Source organism: Tremella mesenterica (genome assembly GCF_000271645.1).
Source record: "Tremella mesenterica DSM 1558 unplaced genomic scaffold TREMEscaffold_4, whole genome shotgun sequence".
Lineage (NCBI taxonomy): Eukaryota > Fungi > Basidiomycota > Tremellomycetes > Tremellales > Tremellaceae > Tremella > Tremella mesenterica.
In genome coordinates, this window is record NW_006711228.1 from 123,127 (window position 1) to 136,431 (window position 13,305).

A 13,305-nucleotide genomic window follows, 5' to 3' on the forward strand; every position below is an offset into this window, starting at 1 on the left:
ACTGACTATACTGACTGACTAACTTAGACACTCACTAGCTACTGACCGATACACATCATAATGTCAATGACTTGATCGTACCAGCGTAGCGGCTTACGTCCCGTCCTACCGCGGCCTCCTGCCTCCTGAGTGATTCTTCAACTCCCCTCGTCCCATCATGTCCCCTAGAAGATCGGAAATTCTGGCTGGCCGTGAGACCGAGAAACCGGTTTTCTCTCATTTCTTAAACCCTTTTCACCCAAAACCTGTGTCATCGAGGAAGACGGGTGTCCAAAAAATGGTCGAAATGACGATGAGGCGATGAGGGTTATGTGAGAAAGGATTTGTCCCCCTCATCTGTAAAAACTCTCTTTTCCCATCCTAACTTCTCTCATACATTACCATTGAAAAGTATTTTACTTCTTACTTCAACCCCTGCCTATACTACTCTCACTAACAACACACGTTGACCCACCGGATATCTAACATTGTCAACAGACTAAACTTCACTCGCACTTATCGGACATGGATATCCTCAATCGGGTCAGGCTGGGGCTCGAGCCCGACCAACCAGAAGAATCCCAATTCTCTCGGACAATATACGTCTCATGTGATCGGAACGCTTGGTCCCCTGATAGATACTATATGACAAACCTCCCTCATACCACCCCAGCAGATATCGAGAGAGATGCAGAGACGATAAAGAACATCCAATCGACCCCCGGTTCGAAGATACAAAATTGGCCGATGACACATCCCTTGTCTTCCAATCATTATTCATCCACCTTTGAAACCACTGAACAACTGACTTCTCCCGACCACAGTTTGAGCAAGCGAGGAATGGGCCTGAGGTATGATAGTGTAGCTTTGGAGAGGGAACTTAAAGAAATAGAAAGAATCATGTACCATGTTCAGCCATATCCCAACCAAACACCAGTGGAATTGGAAAATGAGTCAAGGATACTCAGCTTGCTCCACTCCCGACTGACAGGAATAATCGATACCGTCAACAAGTTGAGCCGTCCAAACATAATAGAATGGTCAAATCGATTGGTCCGTGATGAAAACAACTTATTGTTGACCGCCATCAGATACTGCGCGCTCACAAGATATGATCATGGTGTATGCTTAAGGGAAGAAGACTCACAGCTCCTTCTTCCAGATGTGAATGAGGACATTGATTCTACATTCAGAAGGAACACAAGGCTTCTGACATTGATATATCTTGACACTATAAGGCTCCGTTTGACTGACCGACTCTCAACTGAGATCAAAATCCAACAAGGAAGAGAAGTGCTTGTGACAGTAGAGGAGAGAATGAGAAGCTTGTCAACAGCTAGGCCACAAGATACACAACTTGGTGGATATGCTACACAGGGGGAAACATCATCATCATCTGTCTCTGTGAAGAAGAAGGACGAGGAACAATCTCCCTTGGTGGCACTGCTCACAGTGGAACGGGAGTTGCAAAATCTGTATCATGATCTAGTGAGGTATCTTGATAACATCCAGGCTGAGAAAACTTACTCATATAGCGTGCAACACTTGGAAGCTACCATTTACAACTCACGTATCCCGGAAGCATTCTGGAATACTATGGGGGATGTGCGGAACTTTCCTGATGGCTATGAGCTCTCACTCAACAATCTCATTTGCCTTGAGAAGTGCAAACAGGGTTTAGATGAAGCTGTCACAGCCGTCGAACAACTACTTTCCAACAGACCGACGGTCGACGAACCTCGGCTAACTTGACGCTTCTAAGTCGATGTCTCACCCAACCGGGAGGGCGCAGACGTCGAAAGGAGTGTAACTACGGCGTACTTCGGCGTAGTTACTCCAACTGGGGTTTTGTTCTACTGATGGCGATGTATCTCGATTTGTATATAGCTATCTCTATCTGTCTTTCACTACTGACAACAATCAAGGATCGCTGAAGAACTTCAGCGATCTTCTCAGCTAATATTATCTATTCCTCCTAGACGTTCATCCAACCCTCTCACGCTTTGATGTACTTCAACGCACTTCGTCCAACTTCCCCGAGTCCCCGGCCATCCTCTTCCTCCTTCGACTAACTCCGCCTAACATCGCCGCACTTCTGCTCCCATTGTCCCTACCTAGCCTAACTCCGTCTAACTTCGCCGTACTTCTGCTCCCATTGTCTCTACCTAGCCTAACTCCGTCTAACTCCGTCTAACTTCGCCGCACTTCTGCTCCCATTGTCCCTACCTAGCCTAACTCTGTCTAACTTCGCCGCACTTCTGCTCCCATTGTCCCTACCTAGCCTAACTCCGTCTAACTTCGCCGTACTTCTGCTCCCATTGTCTCTACCTAGCCTAACTCCGTCTAACTCCGTCTAACTTCGCCGCACTTCTGCTCCCATTGTCCCTACCTAGCCTAACTCTGTCTAACTTCGCCGCACTTCTGCTCCCATTGTCCCTACCTAGCCTAACTCCGTCTAACTTCGCCGTACTTGGTCTCAGATGTCCTGAGTTACGTGTAGAGTAAAGAGGTTAAGGCGTGATGGGGGTTTTGATGGTCAAAGGAGGGTCATTGTTGGTGGAATAATCGAGGTGTCACGACGTAGTTCGTGACAGAAGCGCTAGATAAACTTGAAGGGACATATAAGAACCAGGAAGCTGAACTTGTATGGAGAACTAGTGTTGACAACACTATAAATCTGGCCAAAACCTTTTACGATGTCTTCTTTGGCAGAGGTGACTAACCGTAGTCATGGACTGCTGTTTAGTAAGTAGGTAGTGAGTGACCATGTTATTGAAATTAACCGCCCATCATCACATCTTTATGTCAGGACCAGTTGTGGAAGATAGTCTGTGTCAATGAGCTATGGCTATTGGGCCTTGCAGGAAACAGACCTAGTGATGTAGTAGATAGTCCAGTGATGTAGTAGATGGTTCAGTGATGTAGTAGATAGTCTAGCGATGTAGTGGATTGAAGAGACTATAAGTTGATGAGATCAAGTGGCAAAGGATTTATGTAACGGTACTGGAAACACAATGACTACGTCACAGGTCGGGTCGAACTCGATGGAACTCTCTTAGAAGTCTAGGTGTCTCTGGTGCTAGTGAATCGTGTCTCCTCTGCAATCGATGGAGCCAAAGAATGATATTGAAGAATCAGCAACGTTGGTACTTTGCTGATTGTACTATATACTCGTGGTCACCAAAAGTTCCCGCGCAGTGGCGGTTTTTCGTCTTTCAAAAACATTGTGTGATAGACATAATCTCTTATGCATTCCGCATCATCAACAGTTATAGACAAACCCACTTATGCATGTAATCCCCTGTTCCCACTCTATCCAACCATGCATCTCACCAACGTGTTGCACTTCCCTTGACCTCTAAAACCGCCTTCCTCCTTTCCGGCATACTCATGATCATCCTATCAATTGTCTCCTGCGGAATCTCATTCCAAAGTCGCTGAATCTCCGTCCAGAGTCATTCTACACTAGTGGGACGCCTATCCATCCTTCTCAAACCCGCCTTTACAATCCCCCAGCAGCCTTCAATAGGGTTAAGATCCGGAGAAGAGGGAGGGTGGGAGAGATTGGGAATATTGACAAGTGATCGAATGGCTGCAGCGGGTCCCTTGAAGTGTACCGAGGCTCCATCTTCCACCACAAGAACATCCTCGATCCCCCTAGCCCTTGCCTGGTTTACATAATCCTGCAGCGGACCCCACAGTATCTGTCTAGCATACACCTTCGAAGTGATTGTTTCCGCAGGAATCCTCTTCCCCTTTTCTGTCCTAGCTGGTGCCAATTCAAATCGAACAAGAGGAAGCTTAACACCGTACATGATTGCTCCCCATACGTGTAAAGTCTTTCCATGTTGGAACCTCACTGCTAGATGCTTTGGATCGTACTCGGTACCAGGCTGACGGATGACACGAGTTTGACCAGTGTCGCCAACATAGAAACAGGCTTCGTCGGTGTACATTACACGTTTGTCGTTGATTTTGGCATTCTCCCTGGCATACGCCATACGCTTTTTACAATTGACAGCGGAAATCATACATTTTGTTCGAGCAATACGGGAGTGATAGCCATGTTTGGAAGCGACTCGGCGAGCAGTGGAAGGGGAAATATCTGCGGAGGTTGCAAATACGTCGAGTTTGCCTTTGGGGTCGGCTTTGATGGACCTGATGAACTTGCAACCCCATAGGGGCTGAGTTTAGGGGGTCTGCCGGATCGGGGGAGGTCATAGACATGTCCAAGATCGTCATAGTGTTTGATGATACCACGTACAGTTGATTCCGCCAAACCCATCTCCCGAGCTATCCAGCGACCTGGCTTTGGCAATCCAGCTCCTCTTGCATATGCTATGATCTGACCCTTAGTGCTTGGTGTGACTGGAGCCATTTTTTTCTCAATGTTGTTTATGCACCAGAGGAGTATGGATGAGAAGTAAACAACACGTCTAAGGGGATTGACGCAAAAACGGGAAAAACCGCCACTGCGCGGAAACTTTTGGTGACCACGAGTACTGTCTACAGGTATCCGTGTTGGAGCTACCAACACTGGCTTGTACGGCGTGGAGGATCTGTTATTGATGTTTCTCTGAATGGGAATGGCTAAAGGGAGTGTTCAGCTCCCGAGTGGTACATCTCTGGCTGGGAACGATCAGGTCCGTGCAGCTCCGGAGGTGCACATCTCCGGCCGTGTCCCTAACAGATATGATGATCCTTATTCTTCGATGCAACCTTTTGCTATCATCATAATCGTACTTGTTGTACATCAAGCAGTGAGGGACCAAGAGCTTCTTAACCTCCTACCTGTCACTCCATCAGACTCTGTCATCACCATAACACTGCTTGTGAAAGGTTCTTGAGAGCGACTACCCATTTCTTTTGTGAGATATGCAACTTATTGTAGGTACTGTAATACATGGCAACGGTGTTGACCCTTCTGATATTTGTCACGTGTACATGTTCCACACATGACTGGTTGAAAAGCTCACATTTTGTAGAAGCGTGGACGTTGAACTAGGGCCAGCGTCTGTCCCTTCATGGCACTAAGTTGCAAGGCCTTCCGCTGATTCCCCAAAAATTGGAGATCCGGCCGGCGTTCAACAGTTGCATCATTGCCGAGTGCATGGGGGAAAGGCGTGAGAACGATTTCTGGTGAAACCGTGAGAGTTCGCCACCGGTGCGGTCTATATAACAGTGAGCCAGGCTCCTTGGAGCTATATTCACTTTTCCCTTGCTAAAGCAATACAGCATACAACATGTACCCTTCGGCAAAGCTGACTAGACAACCACTTCCTGTTTTTGAACATGTGAATCTTGCTAGAACACAATACACAACCAACACTGGCTTCAGTTTTAAAATGGATAGATACATCACAAGTAGCTCTCAGAATTATCTATAAATCTCTCAGACATGGAAGGACAAGATTGAGACCCTCTTTGATCCAGATAGACTTACAAGAGTGTTTGTCCCAAAAGAAGAGACCACAGAACCTGAGCACTCACTCAATGGACAAAGTGGACTCAGGCGTGATGCAGATGCTATGAGAGATCTCGTGACTGACACAGCACATGTCTTAGCTTGGATAAAGGGCCCTGATGCCTACAAGCAAGACCAAATGCAGTTGGTGGAATACATTATTGCCAGAACCTGTCAAATCCTAGCTGTTGCCTGAGAAGATAGAGCGTCAAATGTAAAGAAGTGGACTACAAAGGTACTTCAATCCAACTTGATTGGACCACTGTCTGATTTTTTTGCAGCTACAGAGTGGAACAAAGATAGTGTATGCTGGACTCATGGTGGTCTGGTAGAGGGAATCAAAATGGATCAGGAAACATACACCTGGCTTCAAGATGATTACAAGGGACTCAAGCTGACATGGCTAGATGCATGGAGAGTGTTTGCAGAGACAGAGCTTGTCTTCAGAGTGGAGAGCTTGAAGCTTGAAACCCTCATGAAAACAATGCTTGAGGATATACAGTTTGAATCATCTCAGGACCACAGAGAGACACACTCTTTGCACCATGCCTCTGCAAAGCATGTGACCAGCAAGGAATTTGGACATTTTGCGTCTGTGAAACACTCCTTATATCGGACAATGAAGCCAATGGCAAAAGATCAGAACTTGACACCTGAGGTTTTTGGAAAGTGCACTTTGAGCCAGTGGGCAAAGGACATTGAAAATGACAGTGACACAACAGAGCAGGTCAGTGCCACTTTAAAGCAAGCTTTTTGTCAAAATGTTCTCATGGCAGGGTCAAGTGTCCGTGCGCAAAGACTCTCAGAACTGGGCTTTCAGATTTGATAGGTCCTCTTGAGCCCAAAGCAGAGACACAAGTCTGGCACAATATCATTAGTACCCTTCTGGAGCTGTCAGGAAGCCATATGATCATTGAACTATAGCTCTTTGACTAATAGGCCTCAAGAAGGCGTATTTCAGGGTGAATACATGCTACATGGAAGTTCTCAAACCTCATGGAAATAGATGGAGAGGAATGCATACCAGAAAGCGGCATTAGGTGGGGGCGGGTTTTTGACTCTTGATATTTTCCCATTGAGTTTGCTCAAAGAGGTTTTTCATCCGTTCAGGTATGCAGATAGACACTTGCAGCAGGAGGGGAATGCATCATGACTATCAGCAGACAATATAAAGTACTATCAGCAAAGTACGGATCTCTGACCGTGTGCAGAGGAAGCACCATCAAGTGCTTTGATAAACATAGCCATCAATCAAAACTCATTGAACTCAACCCAACCTACAACCAAGGTGTTGTTGTGTTTCCAGGATCCATACAAGTAGAGATCTCAACATGCTGACTTCTCTCTCACCAACCCGCTCCTTTCATGTGGCCCGCCTTGTAAACAGCCGAATTTGAAGAATATAGTTATGCATCAAGATATGAATGAGCAAACAAGAGAAAGGTTTCAAAGCGTGTAGCTTATCCAATTGGGCCAGCAAAGCCCTTACTGTGCAATAGCCCAAGGAAAAGAGTGAAAATTGCATCCTATGGATAGCCTTGGTGCAGTGTTGGAGTTGAAATCCTCTATACTTCTCCTCACATTATCTGTCTCAAAGCGCCGGCCCCGCTACCTATGAGTGTCTCAAGATGTCCCTCCGACATCCTTAGCCAAGTGCACTTGCCTCATGAAGACAAAGGTGAAGAAACAAGCTGAACATGAGCTCTCATTTCTTACTGTTTGTCAGTTGTACTCACATGCCCAGGCGCAACCCGCCAGTAACCAGAAACCATCCTTCACTGCAATCCTGAAATCCCCGGTATGATTCAAGACCTCTGTCTGCACCAGAGATGATAAACAGACACCAAGTGTAATTGACAGTTGAAGGGCGGTCTGGAATAATGCACCGGCTAAAGATTGTTCTTCCCTATAGTGGTATCAGTGGCCGATCGGTCCGACTCAAGCTCGCACGGATGAGGTAGACTCACTTGGAAACGAGGTTTGACATGAGGACGGAACCTATTCCAACAGTACTTCTGGTAAGCTAGAATTGCAAGGGTAGAAATGCTAAGGATTATTATGTGAGAGGGTAAAAGGAAGAGTGTGAACGGGTAATGCAACGGTATGTGAACTCACAAATCTGCGCCAAAGGGGTTGAAAATGTTAGCGGGCCATTCCATCGCCCAGTATGTCAGTTCTCGAGGCTCAACAGCGTATAGCCAGCACGCAGCACTATGTGTCATTATGTCTCAAGTCCTCCTAGCCCTCCCAACACTATTAAAGTCTCCCACCAGCTCACCGCCTCGAGATGACACGCTGAGATGACACGTACGGATCAAAAAGAAGAAGCACCACCGGGAAGAGGGCAAATGAGAAGGATTTCGCAAAATCGGGTGGAACAGGGACATACCTAGTGGAGAATGCTCCGAACATGAGCAGCCATGGTGCTCTGACTCTTGGAGCCAAGATGGGCACCAAGATACAAGCCAAGGCCCCTACAACAGGAGCGGTCAGGACATGTAGGGCATTCAGCATCGGGCTCTCTCCTTTGACATCTTGGTACCATATTGCAGTCATGTAAGGCCATCCCTGATGATCAACACTTGTCTCACACTTCTACGCCTTTGTCACTCTCCGCTAAAGAGAGAGTTACCAGTCCCTGCTACGTGTAGTGAATTTTGTAAGGAGAGCGGGTTGAAAGTAATTCGATGACTCACCCCAACAGCTGTGTATGCCGAAACAGTGGAGAGAAGAAGATAGGAAACCTTCCTCTCATGACGAGTGAAGATCCCCAGATCTATCAGTGGGGCCTTGTTCTTCACCTGGAGGTAATGCTGCCACAACCCAAAGACACCTAGCAGGAGGAGAGAGAGCGCGAACACCACTGGTATATCCAATGATCAGCTTCGGCTTCACCGTATGACAGGCTGAACACTTACAGGGTTCCTTCCATCCTCGGGGAATAAGTCCGCCTTGGGTTATAGAAAACATCAACCCCCCAAGGGAAGTTACCAGTATGGTAGCTCCAATCCAGTCTATCTTCCCTCTTTCTCCCGCCTGAGATCTTGGAGGTTCCAATGGGATGATGAAGCAGCCTAGTGCCATGGGAATGACGGCGCCACCGGCAAAGGCAAGGAATTGGTATTGCCATGCTCGTCTGCTAATCAGTATCGTCACTCCGTTTCCCGATAGCACGGCCATCTGTCAGCGACAATTCTTGATCAAGATGATCATGACGGCATGAGATCAATGTCTCATGCAGGGGGTAGATGATGTTCACTCACCCCCCTCGTTCGGCAATAGCAGCCCCAATGATTTGTCCCGGTCCTGCTCCTATAGGGTATCCTAATGCGACAGCAGCATACGCTCTTGTTCTCCATGGTTCCGTAGAAAGAGTAGTCCCCACTATTCCAAATGCGGCGGGTAGGGCAATACTAGCTCCTAAACCGGACAGCGCTCGGAAAACGCAAATGGCAACTCGATCCTATCTGTCAGTTAATTTGTTCTTAGATCTAGTCAGATAAGGTTGAATTTCCCTACTCACCCTTACTACACCGGAAATTACTGAAAAGATGGCAAACAAACCTAACCCCATGAGATAAAGACGTTTCCTTCCGTACACGTCTGCCAGTCTACCAGAGACTAAAAGACCACTTCTCGTAAGCTTCACTTCCTGGTTGCCAAAGCTAACTCACCAGCCATAAGCCAGAGAGTACGAGGAGGCTATCTGATGGTCAGCGTTGGCGGTATGTGGTAAATTGAGACTTACCCATTGTGCCGCTAATGTGGATGTATGGAGATCAGCAGCGGCGGCGGGGATGTTGATGTTTGATGCCCCATTACTGGCTGACTTTACATTAGCTTTCTTCCACTTGGCGTCCCCGCTCATCAGAAAACAGTGATAGCCTCCCCAACCGGCTTCCATCGGTTTTCTGCACCAACTCAAATGTCCAAGAGGGAAAGACTCACGGTGATCACTGTGGTTAGAGTCATACATATTGCTAGGAGCCACTTTCTCCCCATTGACAGGTCTGGAGGAGGGTATTCGGAAGATGTTTCGGAAACATTGATTTTCTCAACGCCGGCACGCTCCTCTCTTGGAATTTCATCAAAGAGCAAGGCGGGCGCTTCTACCACAGAGGTACCCGCAGACTTGGAACCCGTCATTGAAGGGGTCGGGCTCTTCATATCCATGGTGCCGGGGAGATGACAAGAAAGGTCAAGTCAGTCGAGTGTATATGTATTGTTGTCAATGACGACATCTGGTCTGTGAGATCTGAATGGAATGCATGTGTGGTGAAATGCTGATCATCAGAGCGGAAAAGATGGATCAGCAAGTAGCTAACTTCCCATTGTCCCCTTTCCCGGTGATCACGGACCATCAAAGGAAGATTGAGTGACGAGGGGTTCTATCTATCAGATGGACTACGTTGTATAGAGTGAGCAGCAGGATTTATTGCATGGTCAACCCCCTAAACGGTTGCACAACTTGCTTATGACGTAGAATAGAACTATGAGAGGGTAGTAACACTTTCTCAGACAAGAAATTCTTTCTCATTCACTGGATCCTTTTGGCCGAACAGGCCCATTCTCCCATGTCTCCTGCACCTCAATTGTGCACTCCTTTGTTCTAAGCTACGTATGTCAATCTTTGGCGTAAAGAACACAATGAGTCTGACACGACCACACAGCTATAGTTCGCGAATCACCTCATGTGCGAGTGTTCATCCATGCTACAACCAAGATCTTTACCCCTCTCTGAAACCTCCGCCGACGAGACATAAGTTACTCACCACGCACGACTCACAATCGTTAGCCATCCCTCCCGCCTTGTCTCTGAGTGGGAGAGTGACAAATAAGAGACAAGAAGGGCAGGATTTAGGAGGAATATGAGAGCCTGTAGTTCAAGTTCACCTGGGTAAGGTAATGCAGAGACAGGGAAGGAGAATAGGTGAAAGGGAAGACCTCACCTCTCCTGATCTGTAGGCGTCACCTATCCCTTCACTCGTACGAGGTGAAAAGGAGAAGGTTAGATTTGAGGCATAAATCCACACCACCCTCCTCCATTCTGTCACACAATGAAGGCCAGATTTATCTTCCCTTTCATTCATTGAAACTGAGAGCCAAATTGGAGATTTAGAGGCCTTATTTTCTCACCACTAACGTCATCGTTCTCAGCACCCACCCAACCGTCAAAATCGGGACATACTTATTCTGACCCCAGAGAGATTCGTCCACTCCAAAATCATGAGCAATCCGGGTCTTCACCAATTTGCTGACACTACAGGCGCCTCTGAACCCACCACCATCTCCCGCTCAAGCACGAGGAAAAGGAAACGATCAGACACTCAGATTCCCGGCACTTCGCTTGAGACAGGGCCTACAAGTACCGTTCGAGATTTGATAGAAACCAAAGTTTTAGATGACCCCCGACTCAAAGAGCTGCTATTCCGCCTTGCTGAAGCTACAGGACCATATTCAATGTATAATATCACTAACAGCAGTCCAAACACCTATCATCTAACCAATTTCAAAGATCCCGCCAAGAGCAAGATGCTAGATTTTGATGGGAGCTCAGCCCCGAGGTTGTCCATTACGCTGGAAGCAGCCTCGACGCTTGAGAGAAGTATTCAGGATAATCCTTCCCATGTTGAATACCTGTTCGAGATGCTAAAACCGGCCAACCCAACCAAAAGGATGACAGGGGAGACTGGCCGGAAAATGTTGAGGATTGTCTCCAGGACTCTGACACTACTTTTGAACCCTGAATGGACTGCAGACCAAGCTTACTTGATGTCGGTGGGTACAATACTCCTTGCTAGTTTGTCCAAAGAATGTCTACTTATACATCTTGCCAGTGGACCGTTAGACTACAAACAGATAGCAGCACTAATCACGCATGTGGAGAAAGTCAAGGCACACAATGAATCAGACCAAGTTGCATTGCACCAATGGTGTGGCGCAGAAAGTTGGGACAACTCTGCTCAGCCTCATACCTCCAGTGCATATGGGTATCACAATAATGCACTGGTGGACCCACTATGTGAGGGGGCACATGATCTTACAATTCCCCCCTTCAGCTCATTGTACAATGGTGGCCTCCTAGGAGGCACCCAGCCTGAAGATAACCATGTTTTAATGCACCCATTTGAGCCTCAAGTCAGTTTGGCGTTGAATCAGAACTCTGAGAGATTGGACTCTGTAATGTCACCCCCGCTTCCCAAACAGTTACAAGAGCTTTCACAACACCCTCAGAGAGAGACTGCTGCCCTTGACCATTTGTCTCTTCTAAGGTCAGAACTAATCAAGCTAATGGGAATGGACACCCGATATACCATTCAAGGTCCGAGAACCACTTCATACTAGTCTCCACTACTGATCCCACGAAAAGTCGCCCATTCATGCGAGGCAGTGGAGGTATCAAGTCAGATCCCACATTGAAAATACGCACCGAGGCAATACATCACAGCTTTCGGTTTCATCTCCCAGATAGACTTGACTTGACTAGCCACAATGCAGGCATAAATGCCATACGGCTTGTGAATCTTACTCTAGAGGAGATGACCACATTCCGTGACCTTTCTGACAGATGAAGAGCCATTGAAGGGGCTATTGCAACCATGACACAGGGGTCTGGCCTACTCACCAAACGGAAGCTCACCTACTTGGCCATGTATCAAACGGAGATTGAAAAGGCGGTTGCTGATCTGAAAAAGGAGAATACAGATCACTATGGGAAGGATGCTGTTGAACAAGCTCTGGGTATTAACAAGACTCAAATTGGCTCTACAAGCTATGCCAACAGTCACATGGTGTGAAGCCAAGCAGGTTGTTACGGAGTAACAATGAATCGAGAGAACTCCATTGAATTTGACGGATTAGGAAGGAGAACGGCTGAAGTTGGAGGCAGTGCTGCAGTAGATAGGGACGGGTTTTCCCTTTTTGAGATTTCCCCACTGGGGTTGCTCAAAAGCGGTTTTTCATCTGTCCAAGTATGTACATAGACGCTTGCAGTAGGACTGAGAGGAGGACACAGATACCTGTAAACAGTATATAGTACAATCAGCAAAGTACCAACTTTGCTGATTCTTCAATATCATTCTTTGGCTACATCAATTGCAGAGGAGACGCGATCCACCACGTAGCACCAGAGACCCATAGATTTCTACAAGACTTCCATTGAGTTCGAGCCAACCTGCGACCTAGTTATCGTGTTTCCATTATCATTACACAGGTGCAGCAGGATGAGAGTGAGCAAGAAGCTGCCACATGTGCTAGAGACCTGTGTGGTTGAAGTGGCGTGTTTGAGTTTGAGTACTTTATCCTCTTGGGTGGACCACTCACTTGTGTCACACAACCACATAGCTTTGCACAATTGTGCCCACTATGACTGTGTGTAGGGAGTAGCGGGGCTCAAACAACCTCATCAGATGCATATATAATGTATGATCTGTCACGGCCGTCGAGCAACTATCTTCCAACAGACCGACGGTCGACGAACCTCAGCTAACTTGACGCTTCTAAGTGGATGTCTCACCCAACCAGGAGGGCGCAGACGTCGAAAGGAGTGTAACTACGGCGTACTTCGGCGTAGTTACTCTAATTGGGGTGTTGTTCTACTGATGGCGATGTATCTCGATTTGTATATAGCTATCTCTATCTGTCTTTCACTACTGACAACAATCAAGGATCACTGAAGAACTTCAGCGATGTCACGAACTACGTCGTGACACCTCGATTACTCCACCAACAATGACCCTCCTTTGGCCATCAAAACCCCATCACGCCTTAACCTCTTTACTCTACACGTAACTCAGGACTTCTGACACCAAGTACGGCAAAGGTAGACGGAGTTAGGCTAAGTAGGGACAATGGGAGCAGAA

At 47.2% G+C, this 13,305-nt stretch overlaps 4 protein-coding genes across 4 annotated transcripts; 2 read left to right on the top strand and 2 right to left on the bottom strand.

Moving 5' to 3' along the window:
* Window positions 1-624: 624 nt before the first annotated feature.
* On the top strand, window positions 625-1,731 carry TREMEDRAFT_61505 (uncharacterized protein; the record flags this gene model as incomplete). The annotated part of the gene is made up of 1 exon (XM_007003997.1): window positions 625-1,731. The coding sequence occupies one exon, from the start codon at window positions 625-627 to the stop codon at window positions 1,729-1,731; it is 1,107 nt and encodes a 368-aa protein (XP_007004059.1).
* A 1,703-nt stretch (window positions 1,732-3,434) lies between these two features.
* Window positions 3,435-4,357, bottom strand: TREMEDRAFT_61506 (uncharacterized protein; the record flags this gene model as incomplete). The annotated part of the gene is made up of 2 exons (XM_007003998.1): window positions 3,435-4,163; window positions 4,244-4,357. 2 exons carry the CDS (start codon window positions 4,355-4,357, stop codon window positions 3,435-3,437), a joined length of 843 nt encoding a protein of 280 aa, XP_007004060.1.
* A 2,709-nt stretch (window positions 4,358-7,066) lies between these two features.
* Window positions 7,067-9,616, bottom strand: TREMEDRAFT_61507 (uncharacterized protein; the record flags this gene model as incomplete). Its single annotated transcript, XM_007003999.1, has 12 exons — window positions 7,067-7,134; window positions 7,180-7,349; window positions 7,411-7,455; window positions 7,559-7,654; window positions 7,833-8,011; window positions 8,140-8,219; window positions 8,362-8,579; window positions 8,707-8,906; window positions 8,967-9,075; window positions 9,118-9,149; window positions 9,192-9,272; window positions 9,392-9,616. The coding sequence occupies 12 exons, from the start codon at window positions 9,614-9,616 to the stop codon at window positions 7,067-7,069; spliced, it is 1,503 nt and encodes a 500-aa protein (XP_007004061.1).
* Window positions 9,617-10,669: 1,053 nt separating this feature from the next.
* On the top strand, window positions 10,670-11,788 carry TREMEDRAFT_61508 (uncharacterized protein; the record flags this gene model as incomplete). Its single annotated transcript, XM_007004000.1, has 1 exon — window positions 10,670-11,788. One exon carries the CDS (start codon window positions 10,670-10,672, stop codon window positions 11,786-11,788), a length of 1,119 nt encoding a protein of 372 aa, XP_007004062.1.
* Between the last annotated feature and the right edge of the window lie 1,517 nt (window positions 11,789-13,305).